Source organism: Saccopteryx leptura, chromosome 3, assembly GCF_036850995.1.
Source record: "Saccopteryx leptura isolate mSacLep1 chromosome 3, mSacLep1_pri_phased_curated, whole genome shotgun sequence".
In the NCBI taxonomy this organism is placed as follows: domain Eukaryota; kingdom Metazoa; phylum Chordata; class Mammalia; order Chiroptera; family Emballonuridae; genus Saccopteryx; species Saccopteryx leptura.
Window position 1 is genome coordinate 207,278,653 of NC_089505.1, and position 26,755 is coordinate 207,305,407.

Below are 26,755 nucleotides of genomic sequence, written 5' to 3' on the forward strand. Positions count from 1 at the left end.
TTAAAATTTAAAAGTGGTGTTTTTATTATGACTCCTGCTCTAGATAAAGCAAGACAAAATTATTCCATTATATAGCTATTGAATGAAACTCACTATTCCTCAATGATTGCACAAATTACAGTTTTAACTAGCTATAAGATAACCAAATCAGTTCTGATCTGGCCATAAAATTAAGCCTGAGAAACAGGGAAGTAAATCACCCCTTTAAAATCAAGTTGTTGAACAATGTATTCTATATGGTTCCATGGATGTCAGAAAAACATCTATATTCCTGTGATTATATGTATGGAACCTATAGATAAGGTCTAGAAGATTGTATATCAAACTGTAAAAACTACATATCAGACTCAATAATGGGCATGGGGCAGACAGGAAAACTTGCACATTTTACTTTGTGTGCACTGTTTGCTTTTTTTTAACAATAGAACTATATACATTCAACTGTTATCTCTGGGGGAAAAAAGCATCAACTCCTCGTTTCACTTGGTTGTTCCATCTAGTTGTGCACTTGTTGCTTGCTTCTCGTATGTGCCCTGACCAAGGGTCAAACTCACAACCTTGGCACTCTAGAACGATGCTCTAGCCACTGAGCAACCCAGCCAAGACATGCTGTTTTAAATTATGATTTACTTCAAATCAAATCTTCAGTGAAAATGAAGGTTTCCTGATAGGGTTGTTACACCTAAGATGTTATGAAGCTTCATTCTCTGGAAGTCTTTAAAAACAAATATCAAAAAACGGGTGTAGGTTGTACCTGGCCAGGACAAGATAGATGTGGGGTGACCTGAAGCAATGAATGGTTACTCAACTCCAAGTCTCCTGTTCCTCTTGCTACTGAAAGCCAATCAAGGTCATCAATGCAACCAACTTATGGGCAAATGCGCTGCACAGACACCAACGAGCCTGGACGGTATCCTCGTAAGTGTTTGACCTGTCATGTTCTCGGTACCAGCAGTGGTCACACTCATGAGCATTTTAAACTCTTCCCATGGCAAATAATCAGCAGGCCCTGTCTCTATGCCAAAAGCAAACAAAAACCTAGTTGCCCAAGTTCTCACAGTAATACCTGGGGTCCAGAAGCTTGCCACCTTTAGAGATTTCAAGACCACCTAACAATAACACTACTTCCCCTAAACTGCTAAGATACAGGGCTAAGGCTAAGGTATCGAACAGGCCAGGCTTGTGTGTTCTTTGGGCATCAGCAACCCAGAACATTAAAACTAAATTTGTTTTAGAGCTAAATTATATCAAAAGTGAGTGATCATACTGATTATTACACAGGAAAAACAGACTGATAATACTTAATAAATGCTGTCTATCTGGCAGACAGAGGATTTCAAGTTTATGGGGCTCCTGGGGGAAGAGGAATGAATAAAAGGAATCCTTGAGAAGGAGACTGACAGCCCCCTTTACGACAAGGCTCTGTCACCAACTCACCATGATAGGCTCCAGTGTAGAGACAGTGTTCTCAGAAGTTACCACAAAAAAGGAGGAGCAGACTGCACTCTGAGCTATGGGAAAATGTGTGTTACAAACAAAGGCAGAATTAAATACATGAACGTCACTGACTTAAGGCAGCACTGACCACACTTGACTGCATCAAAGAATCATTCCTGGAACAAGCACACAACTGGTATCAGACTCCTTTCCCGTCTCAACAAAGGGCAGGCCCTGCTGGAACCTGAGACCTGAGGAAGAGGGGACAACAATCTCTTTGAGTTCACGGTTTTGTTTCAATGTCTTTGCCCAGATGATGTTTTGATGGACACACAGAAGCTCATCCTTCGGTACAACAGGCCCCTTCACTCCCACTCTGGACCTAGCCTCTCCTCCTTGTGGTCCTCCAGATTACCCACAGCTATCTGGTTATCTTCCATCTGTCTCTGGCCCAAATACCCAGACCTCACGCCAAACGACTTCTCCAATTCTTACTAAGCAACATCTTTAGGGCCCTGGCCTGTGGACGCTTGGGCTTCCCCACCCTTGAAAAGCCCCATGTGCCCAGGGTGTCCTCCACCCCAGAATGCTGCCAGCACCTCACTCTTCTATTACTCAAGAAATGTCTCACATTCCAGCTCCTCCGAAAGCCTTTCCGGAGTGACCACCCGTGACCTAGTCCAGTCCCATGCCTCTCCTAGACAGAGAATTCCCTTACGCTTCCCAATGAAAACAAGAACACACTTGCCTGGCCTCCTTCCACAAGAAATAACCCTCTTTGGACAACATAAGATATCAATGTCTTCCTGGCCATTTGCAAAGAAATTCACCATTTGCTTTACCTCTGACCTTAGATTATCATTTCCTAGAGGGCAGGACTGGGCTGTGTCCAGCAAAGCCTGGGTCACCTGGATGGTAAGGGATAAGGTATTTGAGTAAATTTAATTAGAGAGTTAAAAGAGGGCTAGGCAGAATCTTTGCTTCTCCTTCGTTATTATAAAGCCTATTACAAAGCTTTTTAAAGTACACGTGACCACATTGCAGCCTGGGTAGAGCTAATATAATTCGATCTTTGATTGAGGATTTTGCAGTGCCTGAGGCTCGTCAGTCTCTTCCGCTATAATTATAGATGCGAGCAATGTAGAGACTGGGCCACCAGTGGTCTGGAAGCTAATTTCTAACTCAATTTTTTTTTTAATTTTTTTATTCATTTTAGAGAGGAGAGAGAGAGAGAGAGGAGAGACAGAGAGAGAGAAGGGAGGAGGAGCTGGAAGCAGCAACTCCCATATGTGCCTTGACCAGGCAAGCCCAGGGTTTTGAACTGGCGACCTTAGCATTTCCAGGTCAACGCTTTATCCACTGTGCCACCACAGGTCAGGCTGGAAGCTAATTTCTAGAAGAAGCCTTCACTACCACATCTCGTGATTTTCACCTTTCTGAAAGTAGAGCTCCCAAATAAAAACAAAATCCCACTTAATTGAGGATTCCAGTGAAGGGAGGTCCATTGCTATAGTTTTTGTTAAGTGTCTGCCACTGTGGCCCCTTAATAAAGGGTTCTTGATGAGGGAATTTGGCAACGTGATTTTCTACAAACACAAGCTTGATCTTGATGCAACCATTTATTCTCTGAAAATCAGGGAGAATTCACACACAGGTGTCTTAAATTTCCTTCAAGTAAAAAACCAGCCCTTTATGAGAAAAGGCTGTACTCACTTTGAAACAGCAAAGAAACAGGTGTCCAATCATGAATGAGGAACTCCCAAAGGAACTTAAAATATGAATGACAGAGCCATAACTCAGGACTCACAAGACCTGGAACCAAAGGAGGCCAGCACCTGGAGCCACTCCATCCAGTTCCCAGGCCCAGGCTCTAGGGACCCAGTCTAAGCCCAAATCCAAACCAATTCACTGTGTCCACATTGTCCCATATGAACTGGTACGTAAAACCACGACAGTCATTTATCTAATCTCTAAAGGGCGACTGCCACCATCAGATGTCTGGCTCTCTGAATTATCAGAACTCTGCTGAGAAGCGACTGCCCTCCCCGAATTATCAGAACTCTGCTGAGAAGCGACTGCCCTCCCCTCCAAACCCTGCCATCTGAAAGCCCGGCCCAAGTCCTCTCCTACAGTGTCTTCCCCAACAACCACCACCTACACTGAACACTGAACTTCCCTGGGGTCTATGAATAGAACTCACGATGTATGTGAACTTGAATGGGAAAATTAAAAAAGTACGCATTTATCTCCGCTAACTTCTCAGTGAATGTTAATTGTGCCTTTGACTATGGATGTAGGTGACCTTCATGGTCAAGTCTCCAGAACCTGTGACTTTGTCACAATAGAAAACATACCTCCTTTCATATCACATCACAGTTGATGCAGACACCTCAAAATAGCCTTCCACTCTTTACTATGCCAAAATTATAAGAATTGTTAGACCTTGTTATTTGATGTTATTTAATGCTATATCATAAACTTTTTTAATATTTTAATGATTCATATTTCAGTGTAACCGATTTCCTTTGTTATCCTATGTATTTTAATTTACACCTTTTAAAATGTTATCCTAAAAAGGGGTTCAGAGGCTTCACCAGACTGCCAAGAGGCTCTATGGCACAAAGAAGGTTAAGAACAGTGGTGGGATTCAGCCAGTTCACACTGGTTCAGCAGAACCGATACCTAGTTTTTTGTTGAGTTCGGCAAACATGTTGTTAAAATGGCACTTGTAATCAGGATTCTCTCTAAATTGGGCGCCTGGGCTGCCGCCCAGTGTGAGAATCACAAATTTACATTCTTTACTCTTTTTTAATGTTCATCTGCACAACAGCATATTCTAAGCACCCGTAGTAATGTTCATTCTGTCCACTGGTGAAAAAATATGGCAAATGAGGATGACAATCAAGAAGCAATAAGGAAATATCTTAAGTAACAGTTTTATTGTTTTTGTCAGGTATTATTTAATATTTTTTCATTAATATTCTAAAACTCCTTATAATCTAGTTTTGTGTACCTCTTTTATTGTTTTTATTTAAATAATTTTTTAAGATTTATAAAATTCATTTTAGAGAGATGAGAAAGAAAGAGAGAGAGAGAGAGAGAGAGAGAGAGAGAGAGAAGGGGGAGGAGGAGCAGGAAACATCAACTCCCATGTGTGCCTTGACCAGGCAAGCCCAGGGTTTCAAACTGGTGACCTCAGTGTTCCAGGTCGACGCTTTATCCACTGCACCACCACAGGTCAGGTTGTTCTTATTTAAGTATTAAATGCATGAAATAATAACCTACCTTTCAGTATAACTTTTTTAATACTTAATACGGTCATTAGGGCAGAGAACTGGTTGTTAAATTATTTGAATCCCACCACTGGTGAAGAACCTCTGGTGAAGTAAAGGCATGAACACTATCGCTAGAAAAACTTGGATTCAAATCCAGGCTCTGCCAATTCCTAGTTCTTTTCATTTGAGCAAAATAATTTACACTCTCTGAGCCTTGAAGGTGCTCCATCTCCGTTAAGGGAGTGAAAACAGAAATGTCTACCCTGTGAAACCATCCAGCCATCCACAACTTCAGGAACACCTACACTGCTTTGTGCTAGCACAAGATCAAGTTCTGGGACTACAGTAATGACATGACAGAGATGTTCCTTCAGTACTTTATACAGAAGATCATGTTACAGCAAGTATTTAGCAGTGACTGGCACACAAGCGTCCTATAAACACTACATAGTACTACTGCTAAACTCACAACACTTAGTGTTTCATTCAATGCTGATTCATGTTGCCTCTTGTGTATCAATTGCTGATTCATCTAGCTCCTGCTCTCCCAACAAAGCTTCTCAGAGGCTAGGAGCTGGGTGTCACACTCACAGATCAGGCAGCTTGTTAGATGCAAGAACATAGGATTTGGAAATAAATGGTCCTAGCTTCAACCCTTCTCTGCCACTTGCTAACTCTGTGACTATACCAGAGACCAGTAGCTGTTCCCCAAAATCTGTTCTCTCCTTCCTTTACAGTAATAGAACTCCTAGATTCTAGCTGGGGACATGGACACTCAGAATTAAGAAAAATATTTCCCAGCCTCCCTTACAGCGAAGTATGGTCATGTGATCAAGTTCTAGCCAAGGGATGTAAGCAGAAGCGATGTGTACAACTTCCAAGAAGTGTCCTTAAATTAAGACGGCCTGCCCTTCACCCACCCTTTTCCTAGCACAGCCACCTTGGACATGCAATGACCTTGGGAATGGAGGCATGTACACAGAACAAGACAGAAGGGGCCTGGGTCCCTCCCATTGTGGAGCACCATTTCTAGCTGGTATAGTCTTCTCCTTTGGGCAAGTTCCTTAACCTCCAGATATACAACTATAAAACGGTGATAAGACAAGGTATCTACCCAGCAAGGATGTTTTGAGGACTTAATGAGATAAGGCTTGCAATCACAGTAAGGGCTAGAGTTAGGAGAGGCTACACTACTACTGTTCTTCTCTTTCTGCAGTGAAAAATGTTGGGTATTGAGACATCTTAACACAGCCCTGATGTCCAGAGCCGCACAGTTGAAAGGCACCCTAGCCCCTCTAGTGCTTCAGGCAAGAACTCCCTCCTTTGGTACCACTGTTTAAAGGCCCCCCAGGAAGTGCACTATCTCTGGGACAACAGTTGGGATAGGGCTGTTCACTCATTCATAAATCACTATCCTCATCTATCCCTTCTAATCTGCCTCACTTCTCTCCTCTGCCTCCTTCTCTCTGCCTTTGATCACTTCAGTCTTGCCTCTGGGCTCATTCCCACCAGGACATCAAATTTCCTTTCAATCTCTTCTGGAAGCACCCTCTGGCCTCTTCCCTAAGAAGCCTTCCCTAACTAACTGGGAAGTCAGCGATCACTTCCTGAGTGAGTTAGAGGCTTCCTAAACTCTCCCAGTGAAATTCTCTCCCACTGGAGAGGAACGCATAGCATCACTGGCCATGGACAGGTTCCCCTGCACTGATCAGAGATGCCCCAATCACCTCCCTTTTTCATAGCTAACACTCTTAAAGCTATTTCACCTTGTTTGCAGCATCAGCACTGATCTGGGAGGCATAACTCTTCACAGCAATACAAAATCAAATTTTGCTTTATGCACCTAAAGCTCGCATTCATCTTTCCTGATGGTTCCCTTCCTGTTCCTCAGACAAATCCTAGTCTGTCTCTCCCACATAGCTGTCACGTTCCCGTGTCACTGTCACTCACGCACACTGCTCCCAGGCACAGGTACAGCCACAACCACCACTCCTTCTCTCTTCATTCCCTTTTTTTCACACGGATACCGCATTCACATCGCTCCCTACTCTCTTTCCCCCTCTCATCTTCTGCTCCTCTTGGCTTCACCCATTCTCACTAGTAGAACTTTACTCTCCTCCTCGTGGTTCAAACATGTCCAGGCTTTAGAATTGGAATAAAGGTGGCTGTGGGAGCCAATGGCTCCCTCTGTTGTGTGGGGGACACAGAGCTACAACAGGAAGAATGGGACAGTGGTCAAGAGGCAGGGATCAGTACCCAGACAGGGAGAAAAGGAGGAACCCGATTGCAGACACAGACAGGGTGGGAGCAGGACGCGCAGCCCGGAGACAGACTCTGGATGCTCCCCCCCTCTGCACGGGGCCACGGGATTTCTAACTCTCCTTGCCATTCTGGAGGCTGCTGCACATGGATCAGTCTCACTCTGCAGAGTACTTGGCCTTAGCCTACTTTTAACAAAAAAGTAGGCATGACTTCAGGGGCATGACTCACATGGGCATAAAACCTTGAAATTCTTTGCTGTTTTAAATTCACATTACACATTAATTTGCATTACACAGCAAGATTGCTGTCGCATGAATCAGACCACACCAGACTGCAAGCAGGAAATAAGACCCCAATGTGGGTTTAGCCCCCTCTCCAAATACCTTCTGCTCTCCAAGGTTAACAAAGCAGTGGCAAAGCCCCTCCTGCCATGCTGAGAGTCACTGAGCTATAAGAAGAGAGCAGATTTCACCAACGGGGCTCAGAATCCCAGGCAGAGATTAATATGCATGTCCACAGTTTCAGACCTTCCCACTCTCACCATGTCTGGTCTTCTGCCACTGTTCCCCTTCAATGCCACCTTGACACTCATTTTCCTCCATGGCACCTGTTTATATACGAGGCTGGGAATGAAGGGAAGACGATAGCACCAGGTGCCAGGTACTAGGTCCCAAGCTTCCATTCCACAGAGTGGCCCAGCAGAGGGACCAGACAGCAGCCTTACATTTCTTGAGCATCAGAAGAAACAAAAGGCACAAATGTCACATTCCCTGGTATTCCCATTGGTGGTTCTTTCTGCCCTACCCGACCACTCAGCCCTTTTTCCACATTAGCCACACAATCCACCCAAACTGCCCAGAGGTCTTTCCTTGTTTGTTCTCTTCAATCCACATGAATCACTAATTACTAATTTAAACCCAGACACTAAGTGAATGACAAATATAACAAATACCAATATGATATTTAGGACTGGTACCAGTCCAATATGATATTAGGAGCAGAGAGCTTCCTGCCTTCTTGTGTCTGCTTGAGCACACAGGTGACATCGAGACACTATATTCTAACCCACACCGGGGCAGAAAATGAACTAAACCCGCACAGACCAGGCATCTATGCGTGCACTAGGGCGGGAAGGGCCAGCACGAATGAACCATGCTGGTCTCTTAACTCAGCTATACCTTGGAATTACCTAGGAGAGCTGAAAGACCAAAGCCTGGGTTAGCCTCCCACAGAATCTGGTTCAATTGGTCTGCGGTTGCCGCCTGGACTTTTAAAAGCTCACTCCCCCAGTTATTCCAACATGCACCCAAGTTGGAGAACCACAGACTGCACACTTGTATTATGTGTTCAGACATTTTTCAAAGCAGTCAAGATGTTTAGAATACCTTCTAGCCTTTTAATGTCAAGATAACCCTTGGATGCATCGTCCCATTTTACAGAAACTCGGATGTCAGTCCCCGTGGGGCTGAGATTGGAATTCAGGTTCCTTAACTCTAGAGTCCATTCATTTTCCACCCGTCTGTGAACTCTTGCTAGGGTATAGACCAGCGGTTCTCAACCTGTGGGTCGCGACCTCGGCGGGGTCGAACAACCAAAACACGGTGTAGACAATGCATGAAAGCAATCTCCCCTGGCACGGGTCATGAATACATTCTGTAAACACGAGACACCTAAGCAGCAGTGATGACCTGTTCTGAGTGCAGGGGGCCCAGGCACACGGAGAGAGCAGGAGGTGTGCTCATGTGGGAGGTCTGAGGCAATGCAGAGAGAGAAAGAGAGATAGATCCTGGCCAAAGAGTTTATCCTAGACCCAATATGTGTCCTAAGGTACCACACTCAAGACTAAGCTCAATGGCATGGAAAGTAGTTTTGAATTTGAGAATAGACAAGTGTTGGGAAAACGGGGTGCTCTCCATTGGGAGGAGAACCCCTGAGAGAGGTGTCAAAGGTTTGCCTCTCACAGCCAGTTTCTTGGTCCAGCTCTAAGCATTCTGATCGCCTGTGGGGCACAAAACCCAACCCCACCACATCCCCAACCAGGCAGCTTCAGTTCCTCGGGTCTCTCTTCCTGCCTGAGCAGTGGTTCAAGCTTCCTTCATGAGGGAATACATGATCAGTACCCTCTAACAGTTTTTGTATCCACACTACTTATGTAGGGCAGAACATCCCGTCCACCCCTTTTCCAACCATGCCCACCTCTCCTCAACAAGAAAGCACCATCATCATCACCAAAGCAACTTTCCCAACACTGTGGGAATTGTGTTGCCAGGCTGGGTTAGGAATTTCTACGGACCATCCAAGAGGTGAAGCCACTCAAGCATGACATTTGTAATAAATACTGCAAAGAACAAACCCATAATCCACATGTAGTCCCTAAACCACCGACGTGCAGGTGGGGGACCTCTCCACTTTGAGGCCTGGAACAGACAGTTAAAGGACGACAAATGTTCCTTCTTAAAGAACAAACACTATTACTATTCCACCATTCCTCCTGGGTCAGAAACTGGTCTCTTGGTACTACATTCCAACCTGTGTCACAAGCCAGCTGCCTCCTGGTGTCTCGAAAGCCGAATGTTGATGGGAAAGAACCACAAGGAATTAGAGGAACCAATAGCAGGCTAAACTTTCCCACTGATCGCATTGATAGCAGTGCCACTTACCCAGCATGGCCAGACAGCTCAGCACGGGGAAAAAGCACTTCATGTCGGCAGTGGAGGGAAGACACAGCACCAGGCACTTCCTCCTCTCCCAGGACTTAATCTCTCATTTCTGGCAATCCACTTAAGAGCACCAGGGGACAGTTTTGGAAACAGAACTTAACTCAAAAAATAAGAGAAGAGATCAGCAGGAGGCCATGGGGAGGGCAGCATGTGCTAAACTCCCCAACGCAAAGGAAGGGTCCAGAAAAGCCCTGCAGAGGCTCTAGGCTTCTGCCACATGGCGTTCCATGCGATTTCCACTGGAATTGTCGACTGCGGTGGGTTAATCCTCAAGGAAAAGAAGGAAAGAGTCTGAGAAAATCCTTTCATCCACTGATTATACAGAAATGTCCTTGGCTTCCCAGTGAAGGTGTCTGCACGCTCCCTCATTCGGATTCCCCAAAGGGAACACGGTAGGTTTTGTTAAAGCCTTTGACAGCCAAATCGCCCTGGCCAGCATCGACTGCTTGGGTTTCCTCATCAAAGAGTCCGTTCCCATCCATGATGGTAGATCACCGAGCTGTCACCTGCCCCAGACCTGCCTGGACACACGAAGCAAGTTGACGTTTCGGAGCCCCGAGGCGGTCCCACAAGGCCAGAAGATTCCTAAAACAAACACAACAGAGATTTATCAAAAGCCAACACGACCGCCGAAAAACCGAGAGGGGCTGAGCGGGTCCGAACATCTGGCTCCCGCGGCCTGACCAGGACCGTCAACCTCCGCATTCTGACCTTGGGCAAGTCGCTACGTTTGCCTCCGCTTCAGTTTCCCCGCCCCAAGCAAGGCAATTGTGGGAAGCTCGATTGTGCCTACCACACTTTGGCCAAATGCTTTACTCCTGGTAATTCCCTTCGCTTCCCATTGAGCCCGGCACCGCGGGCAACCCCACCCTCCGCCCAGGCAAATCCAGAAGGGGCTCCGAGGTGGGGCCGCCACTCCTGGTTCCACCCCCAGCCCCTGCCCTCGCCCCCGCCGTGGGAGCTCGGAGCGCGTCGCGTTCCAGGTGGCCCGCTATTGTTTTACCTTCCCGGGTGTTTATTTTTCGCTGAGTGGAAAGAAGACAGACGGAGGAAGAAGGGACCCGGGGCTCCGCTTTCCGCTGCCGGGGCGCGCTCGCTATGCGCCCGACCGGCCAGGGGAGGGTCTCGGGCCCGACCCTCGTGCGCAGCCGGCGCCCAGCCCGCCGCCGCCCCTCCCCGCGCTCTCCCGGGGCCACCGACCCTCGCTGCCGCCCCTCTCGGCGATGCCCGCGATTCCTCGGAGCCTCGCCTCACCGCGGCCCTCTCCCTCCGCGTGTCCGTCCTTCTGTCGGTCTGCCGGCCCAGCGCGCGCCTCTGGGGACGCACCGCCTCCTCCCTCTCCACCCACTACGGCACCAGCCGCCGCGCTCGGCCCCTCCCGAGTCCCCGCCCCCTCTAGCTCTGGAAGCTGCACCAGGGCGGGCAGAGCGCGGGGCGAGCGCGGGGCGAGCGCAGCGGCCTCGACCAGAGGCACCGCCCCCGGCCCGCCCCTTCCCACAGAACGGGAGACGCGAGCGGGGCTGGGGGCCTGGTCCGGACTTGGCTGGTGGGGACCTGGGCAGGGGGTAGCGGGGGAGGCACGCCGGTGCCACACCTGCAAGTGGGGAGAACCACTCGAGCACCTGGACACATCAGGCGTGCGGGCCAGCAGCCCCGAAAGTTAACCGGGGTTCCGTTCACACGCAGCCTCCCAGGTCTCTAGCTAGATGCACAGGCCCTTCCCAGAGACCAGTGAAGGACCCACGGGCCTCGAGGAGGGCGGCACAGGAGCGCGTCCTCTTTCCGCGACACGAAAACAAAATCCTTGCCCCAGACTTGAATCTCTTCATATAGTGGAATCCCTGAATGCGCTTCACTGTTGGACCGAATTTCCTAGAAGTTGGGACCGAATTGGACTGAAATATCTGTGATTTGGGGAAATGGTCTATACTTATTAGGGTTGTGTGCGGTGTCCATGACACACTTGTAAAACAGAATGGTGCCCGCCACATCTTAAGCACTAGGTAAATGTCAGCTATAACTATTTTATGGAGAAGTCCTGTCCCAGCAAGTGCATTTTCATTCATTCAGTGCTTACCCAACACACGAGTACTGGGGTAGGCGCCCTCACAAGGTGACCAAGGTAGACTAGGACAGTCCTGCCCGCGGAGACATAAAACAGATATGGCAAGAAAAGAGCAGTGTTCAGGAAGCAAATGCAGAGACATGCACCTGTGTTGGAGATTGAGACATGGGGGTGTGGGGGAAATTGGTCACCCAGGAAGGCTTCTCAGAGGAAATGAAAACTAGGTAGAATCAAAGGAGCAGGAGGCACCAGAAGAAGAAAGAATGAGAAGTCACAGGCCTTGGAATAAGCATCCTAGAAGACCCAGATGGGGAGAGAGAGGGTGGTCCACTTATAGGACCAGAAATCTCTGTTGGACCCAAACTAGGCTGTAAGAATGAGCAGAAAAGAAATTCAGTGCCTGACCAAGGAGGGCTTAGTACGGTGTGTTAAGGGGTTTGGACTTTAACCTAGGGCCTTAGCCAAAGGAGGTTTGATAAGACAGTATTGTTATCAGATGTCCATTGTTGGAAGACCACTCTGGTCTAGGTGTGGGGGGTGTTTGAAAGGGAAGTGTTCTAGAAGTCTGGGAATGTTGCTGAAAATCCAAACAAAAATTGAAGGTGAACAGAACCACAAAAGTGGCAACAGGGAGAGAGAGGAGAAAGCAGATCCCCTTGATGTGCAGAGGTAGGCTCCATAGGTTTGAGGGTGAGGATGGGCCAGAAAAACCAGTTCAGCCTCAAAGGCTGAGATCAGGATATGTAGGATAAGGCTGAATGGACTGAGTTTGAGATACCCAGGGTCATACAAGTGATGTTCAAAAAGCAATTGGGATTGGGGCTGGGGTGGAATTTAGAATCCACAGAGGAACAATGGGATTTGTAAGACATTTTTTTCACTCTACAGACAGTATGACAGTGAAAAGATTTAGTGAAGAAACAGAGAAAGAACACCGGACCTGTGGTGTCGCAGAATAGAGCATTGGCCTGGAATGCTTAGGTCACTGGTTTAAAACCCTAGGCTTGCCCACTCAAGGCACAGATGACAAGCAAGCAATAAACAACTAAAGTGAAGCAACTATGAGTTGATATTTCTCACTCCACACTCCCCTGTAAAATCAATAAATCAAATCTTTTTTAAAAAGAGAGAGAAACACAAATGATTCACTTATGTAAAAAAAGAAATTAAGACCCCTACTACTCAGGGAAATGAAGAACAGAATACAAAAATAACTAAGGGGTCTTTTTTGCCCCAATCCTCTCCCTTACCTGTATATTCCTTGCCAACAGGATCTTAAATATCATTTATCACAAACAACTCTTGGCATTGTGACCTGCATATAGTAATTGTGCTATAAATACTTGAATTAAATTGAATTGAATTAAATATTTATCACATAAGCCAAGTATTGTATTGAAAACCTCCTCTTGTGTGTTAAATATTACCTCTTTCCCCCAAAGACAACTCTCTCTGGCATCTCTCACTTCTCCGCCTCTGCTAGATGCCTTCGTCTATTTATTGAGCAGCTATGTGTGCCAAGAAAAGTCTCTGCTCTCCTGGCGCTTACATTCTAGGGGAAAACACAGATTAATACACACCATAATAGGATGTGTTCTGAAGAAAGGTGGGATAAGATAATTGTGCATGCGTGTGGGAGGTGCAGAGGAGGGCTCCACTCTAGGTGTGGTGGTGATATTTGAGCAGAGATCTGATCCAAGGAAGAAAGGGAGCCTTGGGGATTTCTGGAGGATGAGCATTCCAAGCTTTTCCAAGTCCAAAGCCCCTTAACATGCTCAGAAACTAGAAGGTGTGCCTGAAAGGGCCCAAGAAAGAAGAGGGAGGAATGTTTTCAAAAAGGTCACAGAGGCCAAATCCTGTAGGACCTCACAGGCCAGGCGGACAGTTTGGATCGCTCTGGCTGCAGAGAATGGATAGTGCTTTGGAGGGGAGGAGGGACACTTAAAGGAGGGTCTTCTAGTCACCATGGTAAGAGAGGACCTCAGCCAGGAGTAAGGTGGTAGAGATATAGGTTATGAGAAATGTGTGGCATCTGGAAACATTTTCAAAGTAGACACAATGGAATGTTCTGGAGAATTGGATATAGAGGGGGAGAGAAAAAAGAGAGTCAGGGAATCTCCCAAAAGATCCACCTAAGTCTTCTTTGGAGTTCTCAAACCCTACCAAGCTGCCCAGCCCATTTTCCAAGCCCACAGTTCCCAAGCATTCTCTCTCTAGGCCTCTCTGCCTGGGCCACTTCCTCTGTCCTTGAACCTGTACTCAATTATTCCTTCTCAGTGGTTTCTTCTCAACCTACTGCACCTCCTTGCATCTGTCTAAATAACCTGTCAGCCCTAGGCTGGTCCCAGCATAGCATCTTTCTAATTTCCACATTGGTGAACCATCTAAGTGTTGGATCCACCGGGTACAAGAACAAATGTGGAGACTTTTAGGGATTTAGATCTTGCTTTATTGGCCAAGTTTAACCTGCGCAGGGGCGAACTCTCAAGGCATCTGGAGACACCGTACCCACAAGGGGCTGCAAACGAGAGTCGCGCCTGGCGCTTACAACTAGGTCCTTATATATCCCAAGTGAGCAAGCATTATACAGAAGCAGATGTGGCAGTTCGCTGTTCGCTAGGGGGGTCGCGTGCAACATAGCAACAGGGGAAGGGTCTAGCTTAGTGGAGAATTTCAAACATAAACTTCTGATAAGGGTCTCTAACCAATAGAATGCAGGATGTTTGCCCAGCTTTGTGCTGATCTCTTTGTTCTCGGCCTCACAGGGACCCTATCAGCACTTCCCTGTTCCTGCTCCTCCAAGAGTTAGACTCTGGCAGCCACAGCCCACCTCCCCGAACCTAACATTCCCCCATCTCTTTTGGGCATAAATCAAACCCTTGATTCTTCATCAGTGGGAAGAATGGTATAAGGTTGGGACAGAACCATTAACTTCACTACTTCTATCCTTTCTTTAAAATAACTGAGTAGCTTGTTGAACAAAATGGGCCTTAAGGACAAGAGGCATAGGAAACCAGTACATGGACCTAGTAAAGGGAGAAGGTAAGGCAGAACACCATTGAGGCTACTCCATAAGGGGCTTTCAAAAAGCTCTCTTCTTCTTTTATTTATTTATTTATTTATTTATTTATTTATTTACTTACTTACTTACTTACTTATTTTTTGTATTTTTCTGAAGCTGGAAACAGGGAGAGACAGTCAGACAGATTCCCGCATGCGCCTGACCGGGATCCACCCGGCACGCCCACCAGGGGCGAAGCTCTGCCCACCAGGGGGCGATGCTCTGCCCCTCCGGGCGTCGCTTTGCCGCGACCACAGCCACTCTAGCACCTGGGGCAGAGGCCAAGGAGCCATCCCCAGCGCCCGGGCTATCTTTGCTCCAATGGAGCCTTGGCTGCAGGAGGGGAAGAGAGAGACAGAGAGGAAGGAGGGGGTGGGAGATGGAGAAGCAAATGGGTGCTTCTCCTATGTGCCCTGGCCGGGAATCGAACCCGGGTCCCCCGCACGCCAGGCTGACGCTCTACTGCTGAGCCAACTGGCCAGGGCTCTCTTCTTCTTTTTACTAGATCTTCTTGTAGCCTTTTGATTTTGTCTCGGACTATACCAGATTTGTTGGCATAGAAGCAGCAACGTTCCTATAGAGCCAAACAGATGCCTCCTGCTCTGCTGTAAGTCTAGACCCCCTCCTATTCTGCAGGACTACTTCTGCAAGCGAATCTTATTGATCTTGAATATCTTGAATTGTACTAGATATGGCTTGAATGTCATCTATTAAAAAGGTTAGATGCTTGGCATAGGAATGAACAGCAACCCCTAGTCTGGCAGTACCAGTAGCTATGGCCCCAGTAATAACTAGGCCTACCAATAGTGGGATGAGTGTAACAGCTCTCTTAGAGCGTCCTGCGATATAGTCCAAAGGGGGGACGGGAACAGGCTCTTCCCCGGGTAGAATGTCTATGTCTGGTAGTAGAGTGGCTAGCACACAGACCCCGGTCCAATTGGCGGGCAAATAGGAGAAAGCTAGGTTACCTCCACATAGCAATACCTGCCCCCTGTTAGGGCAGAAGGAGGAGCTGAAATTAATGAATTTGCTACAATTAGCAAAATCCGCAAACCCAACGTCTATATCAAAGCTGTTATTTTGTGGGTGACTTGAGATGCAAGAGGTATTAAGGAAATCCATGGGCTGAACTCTAAAAGGAATGCTAGCACTACAATTTGGGTGGGTGGTAAGCAAAGACTTATTGAATGCTGCTGGTAAAGCAATTGGCATGGGGGTACCTAGGGTCATACAGAGCCAGCAGTCAGTAGCTAGGGCAGGATTTGTGGCATTTAGTGCCCGATGGGTAGCTAGGAGTATATCAGAGGATTGAGTGTCTAAGTCGACACCTCGTGCCTTTGGCAAAGCCAAAGGATGATAACTAATTTTGGGGTACATAAGGTCAATGATTTGTTCAATTCTTTCTTGTACTATAGATTCCCTGATAGTATCTTGGGGTCCTCCACTATCCGAAATATGTAGAGACGGTACCTTGGACCAACATACAGACTTTCCGGGCTCCCCTCTGCATGAGGCCTGCATTGGACCATGTGATCCTATTTCCGGGCTCACGCCAGCTCAGGTTCTCTGAAGGATGGCAGTGAAATAGGTATTATTACCACTAGTGCATTCCTGAAAACTTTCATAACAAGAGGAGTGCATTTGATCCTGAAAGTTAGTGCACTCAGCAGGACAGGATTCTGGCTTGCCTAAAACAATGGGAATTATGCGAGGTTTGTCCCAGCAGACCCACTTCTGTGTGAGATCTCCTCCTATACTTTTCTCTGAGGCGAGGTATGCCATTTTATTAGAACAATCAACCTGTCTTGAGTACTGCTTTGGTAGAATGGAGGAGGTTCCTCCTCTGCACTCACAAGGGGGGCCATACAGCTTCTGGAGTAGCTTTGCAGCGGTTAGTGTCAGCCCCAATCCACCCTCTGTAAATTTTAATAAATACAGTAGTCCTCCTGGGATGATGAATTTCCTTTTGGGATTCGTCAGTCCCCCCATTACCTGGATGCAGACGTGAACCGCAATCTTAAGGGGTCCTTGGGATCTGCGCGGACCCTCCATTTCCTCAGGTCTGAATGCTGGGCTCCCGTTACCTCGTCAAGTTGAGCTTGTTTCACGTGGGAGAGATGGATCCAGTAAGGCTTTTCTGCTCTTTTAATGGCCGTGGGTGTACTCAGAAGCACCTGGAACGGTCCATTCCAACGCGGCTCAAGGTTGCCCCGTCTGTGGTTAAGAATCCACACCCACTGTCCAGGCTCCGGTGGTTCTGGTAACCGGGAGCTGTGTTTCTGGTCCGGTTGGGCTGATCTCTGGAGGGCTCGCACCTCGCATCTGATGTTTTGCAGGGCCTGCAAGGACTTGAGGAAATTATGATTAGAAACCTCTAGTTCCTCTCTGGTTAATTGGGGTACAAGGGGCACAGGTTGCCCAAATAAGATTTCATAAGGGGTCCATTTATTGAGATAGGGGGTACATCTGGTTTTAAAAAGGGCGAAAGGGAGGAGCTCAACCCAGTTTTCGCTAGTTTCCTCCCTTAGCTTGATTATAGTTTCTTTCAGAGTCCTGTTCATTCTTTCTACCTGTCCTGAACTTTGGGGCCTATAAATGCAATGCAATTTCCAATTAATACCTAACTTAGTGGCTAGTTCTTGAGATATTCTAGAGATAAATGCAGGTCCATTGTCTGATCCTAGGGCTAGAGGAATGCCATATCTAGGTATGATTTCCCTTAATAAGACTTTGCAAACTGTGGAAGTAGCCTCTCCTCGTGTGGGGAATGCTTCTACCCATCCTGAGAAGGTGTTTAGTAAAACAAATAGATACTTATAACCTAACTTCCCAGGGGTCATCTCTGTGAAATCTACTTCCCATAACTCTCCAGGAGCTTTCCCCTGATACCTCACAAAGGGAGGCAACTTCTAATTCTGGGAATTTACCCTGGCACAGATGCTGCATCTAGAGACAACGGAGTGGACAATATCCCTGATGTTGGGCCTGGAATAATATTTCTTGACAAGTTGTTCTAGCTTATTCTGCCCTAGGTGAGTGCTAGTATGAATATCTCTCACTATTTCCCTTACTATTCCCTGGGGTAAACAGCCGGGAGTCAGGAAGTTCTATCCATCCCTGCTGATTTTTCTTCCCCTTTAACTGTATCCCTTCCTGCTCTTCTTCTGGGGAGTATCTAGGATCCAGAGGTAGCGTTGGCTTAGGCAGCAAGGGCAGAAGGCTTTCTTGTGACTTAGTGGCTGCTTCTCTTGCAGCTGAGTCTGCTAGGTTGTTACCTTTTATAATAGGAGAATCCCCCTTCTGGTGTCCTTTGCAGTGGATAATGGCAACTTTGGTAGGTAGCCAAATGGCATCGAGGAGGGCAAGAATTTCACTGCGGTTCTTAATGTCTTTCCCCCCTGCTATCAGTAGGCCTCTCTCCTTGTATATGGCTCCGTGAACATGGGCGGTGGCAAATGCATAATGGCTGTCAGTGTAGATGTTGGCAACTTTTCCCTCCGCTATCTGTAAGGCCCTGGTTAGTCCTATTAGCTCTGCCATCTGTGCAGATGTCCCTGCAGGCAGCGCTTTCTGCCATAGGACCTCATCTCCCGTAGTCACGGCTGCCCCTGCATACCGCTGTCCATCCTTGATAAAACTGCTCCCATCAGTAAAGAGGGTCAGGTCTGCCTTTCCATAGGCCTGATCCCTTAAGTCCAGGCAGGAACCAGTCACCGTGTCAAGGATTTGCTTGCAACTGTGATCCACTGTGGACTCTGGTATTGGCAACAGGGTCGCTGGGTTCAGGGCGGTTGTTTTGAGGAACTGAATAGATGGAGGGTTCAACAACTGAGCCTGATATTGTGTCAGCCTTGCATTGGATAGCCACCTGTCAGGAGGTGCTCGTAGCACTTGCTCTACGTAATGTTCCCCAATCACTTGGATGTCCTGTCCCAAAGTCAACTTACTAGCCTCCTTGACTAGTATTGAGGTGGCAGCAAGTGCCCTCAGACATGTTGGCCATCCCGAGGCTACAGGGTCAAGTTTCTTGGACAGATAGGCGACGGGCCTCTTCCACGGCCTGAGCTCCTGAATCAGTACCCCTAAAGCTATTCCTCCCTTTTCAGCTATAAATAGCTGAAAGGGTTTGGCCATATCCGGTAGGGCCAAAGCCGGGGCAGTCACTAGGGCCTCCTTGAGCGCTTAGAATGCTTGCTTTTCCTTATCTGTCCATATGAATTGTTCTTTTTTTCCCCTGGTTAGTTCGTGTAGGGGTCTAGTTAGTTCTGCAAAGCCTAATATCCACAGTCGGCAGTATCCTACTGCACCCAGGAATTCTCGCACCTGCCTCTTGCTGGTAGGCTCGGGGATCTGCAAAACCGTCTGGATTCGCTGGCTGGACAATGTCCTTTGCCCTCCCTGTAAGTTATACCCCAAATAACTTACAGTTTGTGTCACAATCTGGGCCTTCTTGGCGGAGACTCGATACCCCATTCGCCCGAGATCTTGTAGCAGGTCCAAGGTAGCTTCCTCACACTCTCCTTTGTCCTTGGCAGCTATGAGGATGTCATCCACATACTGGAGAGTACGATCGATGGATGGGAGGAGTGGAAAGCCTGCAGATCTTTGCTGAGGGCCTCATTAAAAATGGTGGGGGAATTCTTAAACCCTTGTGGTAGTCTGGTCCAAGTGAACTGCCCCACCAGTCCATTTTCTGGGTCATTCCATTCAAAGGCAAAGATCTCTTGGCTCTGAGGTGCCAGAGGAATACAAAAGAAGGCATCCTTCAAATCCAGGACCGAATAATAGGTATGGGTTGGAGGCAATGAGCTCAGTAAGGTATATGGATTGGGCATCATGGGATGAATAGTCTCCACCTGTGCATTCACCTCCTGCAAGTCCTGCACCAGGCAGTAGGCATGGGTCCCTGGCTTTTGGACGGGGAGTAATAGGGTGTTCCAGGCTGATTGGCATTCTCGGAGTATGCCTGCTTTCAGCAGGCGCTGCAAGTGCCGTGCAATGCCCTGTCTGGCTCAGGCCGGGACCGGGTATTGTCTGACCCTAACAGGGCTGGCAGTGCTCAACAGCTGTACTAGGACAGGCGGTTGGTGGGTTGCCAAACCTGGTGGGTTGGTTTCTGCCCATACTTCAGGTACCCGAGCACGCAGAGCATCCAGAACCCCTGCTCCTTCCTCCTTACCTCCTTGGATTGTGGCAAGTAAGTATTCTTCAGACAGTGGGGTAGTTATCTCCAAGCTGACCTTCGCCTCCTTGTCCCTCGTAGGGCTCTCCTCCCATCGGAAGGTAATGGTGGCCTGAAGTTTCTGCAATAAGTCCCTTCCAAGTAGTGGGTAAGGGCAGTCTGGAATGACTAGGAAGGAGTGAGTAATAGTGCCTCGGTCTAAGTTAGTAATTCTTGCGGTAGCCCATGGATAGGCTTCTGCTTTGCCCGTTACCCCTACTATTTTGGTGGTTGCCTTCTGAATTTGCCCTTGTGGTTGCTTTAGGACTGAGAAGGTGGCTCCCGTGTCGACTAGGAAGTCTATTGGCTTTCCTTCGACTGTCAAGGTGACCATGGGCTCCTGGGAGCCGACGGGAATGGAGCCCTGGCCCCATCAGTCTAAGGTTTGGAGCAAGATCTCTGGGGCTTGTTTTGGCCTTTGGCTGTCGGCCTTCAACTTTGGGCACTCCCTTTTCCAGTGTCCTTTCTCCTTGCAATAGGTGCATTGATCCTTGTCTATTCGCTGTCCCTGGCCCTTTCGCTGTCCCCCTTTTCCTTTGGGGGGGGGTTTCTGGGCAGCAATTAGGATTTTGGCAACCTCCTTTGCTCTGCCAATTTCCGGATCATCCCTATTGACATATACCTTTTGGGCTATTTTTAAAAGCTTACTCCTAAGACTATACTTTCAGGGATCATTTCTATAGTTTGTTAAAAGCTTACTCCTATTCTCTCCCTTGAATTCCTCAATTTTCTGAAGCTTTTTCCTAATATCTGGAGCGGCCTGAGTCACAAAGGCTATATTTACTAGTCTCCTGTTCTCTTCTGCCTCAGTATCTAGAGGGGTATATACTCTATAAGCCTCCATGAGTCTTTCTAGGAAGGCTGCTGGGGACTCCTCTCTTCCCTGGATGACTTCACTTACCTTGCCAAAGTTGGTTGGCTTTCTAGCTGCTGCCTTGAGTCCCCTCAACAGAGCCCGGTGATACTGGAGGAGCGCATCCCTTCCCCCAGTGGTATTAGGGTCCCAGGTAGGAGGTTGAGATGGGAGAATGTCTTCTATTTCCCTGCGTCCCTCCCGAGTTTCCCTCTCTTCTCCCAATACCGCTTTTGCAGCTTCTCTCATTATTCTGTCCCTTTCTTCAGAAGTGAAGAGGGTTTGTAAAATTTGCTGACAATCATCCCATGTAGGCTGATAGATCCTAAAAATGGTCTCAAGGAGAGATAATAATCCCTGAGGTTTCTCAGAAAATGGGGGATTCTGATGCTTCCAATTGTATAAATCACTAGTAGAAAAAGGCACATAGATGAGGCGAGGAGGTGCCCATGGGCCAGCATCTGGTGCCAGCGGCGCCTCCTGGAGAGGCAAAATGGCTGCTCCTCCCGGAGAAGGAGGCAAAATGGTGGTGCCTCCCGCTGAAGGAGGCAAAATGGCGGCGCCTCCTGCACCATAGACCGTCCCTCCTCGGGTGTGGGGCGGGCTCGAGAGCCTGCTCACGTCCTGCTGCGAGGAATCTGGTTCCTCCTGCTGCTGATAGGGTGGAGGGGAATTCACCGGGTCTAGGTGGTCCTCCAGTGGCCCAGGCAAAACAGGGTAAAGCCTGAATGGCTCACCAGGCCGTGTCAGGAGATGGGCTTCTCCCTTTTCCTTTTCTTTGACTCTCCCAATTTTCCTATTTCCTGTAGCGAGACAAACTGCCCATTTGCCTCGCTGGCTGTCCTTCAGACACTTTCTAATGTACCCAGGCTGCTCAGTGGCTATATCTACCCACACATCTATATACAGGTATTGGTCTGGGTGGGGTGTCCTATAGACAGTGGCTCTGACAGCAAATAAAGTTGGAAGATCAAAAGTGCCCTCTGAGGGCCAGCCTACATTAAATGTAGGCCATTCTAGCTGGCTCAGGGTCTGGAGGAAACCTGGATTTGGTGACGGACCTCCATACCCCTGAGCCCTCTTCTGGAAATCAGAAAAATTCTTTAACAGGCACTTGAGCAGGGATCCCAGCACAGACTCCTGTTGTCCCATCCTAGATGATTCAGGAATAATGAGGAGGGGTAGGATACAGGCGACACACACTACTAACACAAGGAACACACTTGCCTCTCTCACACTCAACTCAGTCATTCGAGCTCAGAAAAAACGCAGTGCAGTGCTGCGAAAAGAGAGAGATTCCTAATGTGACCGGTCACTCCTAAAGTTAACAAGTCCAAATTTTCAGAGAGCAGCGTCCTGCTTCTGAAAGTCCTGGGTAGGTTGCCGGCAGCGTCCCACCTACTACCTCAGGATTGCTTGCTCCAGAGCCCAAAAGCCAAACCAAAAGAGGATCCTCAGTGAGTACTTACTCAGCTCGAGCTGTCCCTCCGGTCTCCAAACCAGAACTCCGCCGAGGGAGATCCTGGGCAAGCCCCCAAATGTTGGATCCACTGGGTACGAGAACAAATGTCGGAGACTTTCAGGGGTTTAGATCTTGCTTTATTGGCCAAGTTTAACCTACGCAGGGGCGAACTCTCAAGGCGTCTGGAGACACCGTACCCACAAGGGGCTGCAAATGAGAGTTGCGCCTGGCGCTTACAACTAGGTCCTTATATATCCCAAGTGAGCAAGCATTATACAGAAGCAGATGTGGCAGTTCGCTATTCGCTAGGGGGGTCGTGCACAACATAGCAACAGGGGAAGGGTTTAGCTTAGTGGCGAATTTCAAACATAAACTTCTGATAAGGGTCTCTAACCAATGGAATGCAGGATGTTTGCCCAGCTTTGTACTGATCTCTTTGTTCTTGGCCTCACAAGGACCCTATCAGCACTTCCCTGTTCCTGCTCCTCCAAGAGTTAGACTCTGGCAGCCACAGCACACCTCCCTGAACCTAACACTAAGATATTCAAAGAACTGTGCTAACTGTAGGGCAGGGAGAGGAAATTCAATTAAAAGAATAGGGATAGAGCCTCAGCCGGGCGTATGGAAGTCCCCAGTTTGATTCCCGGCCAGGGCACACAGGAGAAGTATCCATCTGCTTCTCCACCCTTCCCCCTCTCCTTCCTCTCTATCTCTCTCTTCCTCTCTCATAGCCAAGGCTCCATTGGAGCAAAGATGGCCCGGGCTCTGAGGATGGCTCCATAGCCTCCGCCTCAGGCGCTAGAATGGCTCTGGCAGCCACGGAGCCACACCCCAGATGGGCCGAGCATCGACCCCTGGTGGGCATGCTGGGTAGATCTCAGTCAGGCGCATGTGGGAGTCTGTCTGCCTCCTCGCTTCTAATTTGGAAAAATACACACAAACACACATACACACACAAAAAGAATGCCTCTGCCCTTCACACATAGAAACAAATGAGGTAAGAGCTGAAGAGTGGCATGATGGTGGACCTTTCAGGAAGTCATCTTCAGGCAGGCAGAGAAAGCCACGTGGGAAGGAGAAGTGTCAAAGGAGAGGAGGAGACAGAGCCCGCTGTCAGCCAGTGTGTCTGGTGCCTGGTCAGAACACTAGTAGCTTGCTTCAAGACATCTTTCATTGGAATGTTGATGTGTCTCCCAGGTCAGCCTGGAATCAAGTGGATATTGGGAGTATTTTGGAAGACTCCTTCTTTTATCCTCTCCCCCAGGGAGTTAAACTCAGGAGCCTACAGGAGCCAGGATGACTCAGCTTCAGCAGAGCGTCAGTTGGGAACAAAGGTCCACGGTTGCCTGATTTTTTTACTTTTCAAGAAAAGCAGGGAATCCAGATTTTTGATGAATTCTTTCCTACTCTTTTCATTGGAAGCTAGTGTTTCAAAATAAATGAAATCTTGTGGAGGAACACCCAGTGATTCTGTCAGTTTGAGGTCTCCAGACTTCCTGTAGCTGTATTCAAAGGTTAATATAAGGCCATAAGTGACATAAAGATACAGATGGAAAAAAAGGGGAGCAGTGAGGGGCGTTAGCCAAGTTCTCTTTTGTCAACTGAAAGAAAGTGAGGCCAAGGCATTTTGTGTAAAGCAGGCTGACACTTGGGGCTTACAGCATGGACGTTAATTGCTCTACTGCACTTTGAAATGCCAAGTGGAAGGAGCAAAGCTCCCCACCTCACAAAACTGCCTCTAATCAGAGGTCCCCAAACTTTTTACACAGGGGGCCAGTTCACTGTCCCTCAGACCATTGGAGGGCTGCCACATACAGTGCTCCTCTTACTGACCACCAGTGAAAGAGGTGCCCCTTCCGGAAGTGCGGCGGGGGCCGGATAAATGTCCTCAGGGGGGTGCATGCGGCCCGCGGCTGTAGTTTGGGTACGCCTGCTCTAAATAGTTCTGATAGCAGGCTTTCTTCCTGGTGCTTACCCTCTTATACAGGCAAGGATCCCCAAAGCTGAAGACTAGGAATAGCTCACACAGGATGCCCTCTGTCTTTAAAAAAAAAAAAAAAAAGATCGAGTTGACTATTATATCTGGAGATCAAGGTGGCAAGGGTGTAGGTCCCTAAGGCTTTACACACAGGTGGGTGCGCAGAGCCTGAGGGGCACCATCTAGCGTCGCAGAAGGGGCTAGATTTGTCCCCATGCAACTCTGAAGACTGGTTTATCCCAGAGAGGGACAGAAGATTCTGTCCTCCCTGCACAACCCCCCAGAGCTGTGCTCGCTTATTCACCTCCCTCACCATCCGTTCATCCTTCGTAAAAGAGGTGACCATAGCACCTGCCTTCCCAGCGAGGCTGTAGGATTAAATAAGCTGATATAAAGAGAGAAATTAGCAAAATACCTCCTACTTAGTAGTCAGTCCTCATTAGCTAGTCTCTTTCCTAATTATGAATCTCACACAGTCCAGGGAGCAGGAAAACAGGAGCCAAAAGTCTGCCTTTCAGTCCAGGCTCCACTGTTTATGCTGTCTTTTGACCTCACTAGACCCCACTGTTCTCTTTTGTAATATGAAGTTGGTTAGACTGATCAGAAGGTTTCAAACTGGCTGTGCATGAATGACTTTAGAAGCATTAAAAATTAGATTCCCAGGCCCCGTCCAAACATCAGTGTGAGACTAAACTAAATGGGCTCTTCAGCTCATGATTATACGATGGCTTTTCACAAATTTCTGATCCCATCTCCTCTGTCTAAGTCAATTTCTATGACCTGTGGTGGCGCAGTGGATAAAGTGTTGACCTGGGACGCTGAGGTCGCTGGTTCAAAACCCCAGGCTTACCTGGTCAAGGCACATATGGGAGTTGATGCTTCCTGCTTCTCTCCTCCCTCCTTCGCTCTCTCTTTGACGCTGAGGTCGCTGGTAAGTCAATTTCTAATTTTGATTGATTGGTCCCTCAACTATGTAGCTTGTCACCTTAATCAAATGAGTTAAAAGAGTGCACCTTTTCATCAATTTTCCATTCAAGAGGCTCCCCATCCTGCCCCCCAAAAACCTTGAGTGTTTTATTGCTCTCTGTTCTTATTTTCCCAAATCTCAGCAAATCCTGTTTTGTTTTGTTTTTATTTTCAACCAATTGCAGCCTTAGATCTCTCTCTTCTCATATCCAGCCCTGGCTCACTGCCTGTGATCCTCCCTCATGTCTTCCCAACCTTTGTTAAAGAGTACACATGACCTAGAGCCTGTGGGTAGGCAAGAATTTGGGCTCAGTCTGGATGCCATAACGCTTGTCACGTTGGAGTGACTTCTCTGCTCTAGATTGGCTGACCCCCCAATCTCTCCCTTACTCTCTCTTAATGTCGCAGGGCAGCTGGGCTGGCTGCCAAGACTGGCTACCACTTTCAACCAGGCTGTTGTCCAGATGGAGGACTCGAGAATTTTGCTTGGCCCCTTTGGTTGAAAAAAAAAAGTGTTAGTTTGATCATAGAGCTTCTGTCCTCACATGGGAGAAGGTGTATCTCCATAGAGCTGATGTTCTAAGAATCTAAACCATGAGTGTACAGCAGAACAAAGCCTTCTGGATGAGAGGGCCCCCTTTCTGAGACATCTACTACTCCACTGGTCGCCAGGGCTATCTGGCCTCATCTGGCTGGCACGTTGCCTCTTTCTGCAAAAGAGTGCAAAGACATTGGCAAATCTCACCCAAATATATGAGCCCAGCTGACAGTTTCCAAAAGTTCACTTAGAAGTTAATTATTTGGAACTCAGAACATATTTTCCCATAATGTCATATAATAAATGCTGATTATATTTCCAAGCTGATACAAGTCTGTTTAACTCTTGATAAGCTTAGGAGGAGAAAAACAGTAAGCCAACAGTACAGTTGAAGCACCAGTGATGAAATAATACTGGAAAAGAACATCAGGACAATAATTTTTTTTTAATTAATAAATAATTAACATAAAGCACGGTTCTAGACCCTGAGGTGCTTGCTTCTGGCCTCATGAAGTTGAATTCTGTATTTATTTTTTGTTTATTGTTTCTCCTCCTAATGAACATGTGCATTCCCCATGGGCCAGAATCTCGTCTTTGTTCTCTACTGTGTGCTTACACTTAGAATAATGCCTAGTACATAGAATGTGCTAAAAAAATATTTGTTGAATAAATGAGTAAATAAATTCTATATGCCACCAAATATCAGATGGTGGTAAGTACTATAAAGAAAAATAAAACAGGCCCTGGCCGGTTGGCTCAGCGGTAGAGCGTCGGCCTGGCGTGCGGGGGACCCGGGTTCGATTCCCGGCCAGGGCACATAGAAGAAGCACCCATTTGCTTCTCCACCCCCCCTCCTTCCTCTTCTGTCTCTCTCTTCCCCTCCCGCAGCGGAGGCTCCATTGGAGCAAAGATGGTCC

General features: G+C 47.8%; 1 protein-coding gene across 7 annotated transcripts in view; it reads right to left on the reverse strand.

Annotated features, from left to right (window-relative positions):
- Nucleotides 1–11,084, reverse strand: part of IGSF3 (immunoglobulin superfamily member 3) — a 104,719-nt gene extending 93,635 nt beyond the window's left edge. The window contains exons 1-2 of one of the 7 annotated variants that reach the window (XM_066377249.1): nt 10,949–11,084; nt 9,635–10,215 (exon numbers count right to left, since the gene is read on the reverse strand). In XM_066377249.1, coding sequence (XP_066233346.1) covers nt 9,635–9,677 — 43 coding nt within the window. In that variant the 5' untranslated portion in view covers nt 9,678–10,215; nt 10,949–11,084. The other 6 variants (XM_066377247.1, XM_066377252.1, XM_066377251.1 and 3 more) reach the window with 6 other exon arrangements.
- Nucleotides 11,085–26,755: the final 15,671 nt, after the last annotated feature.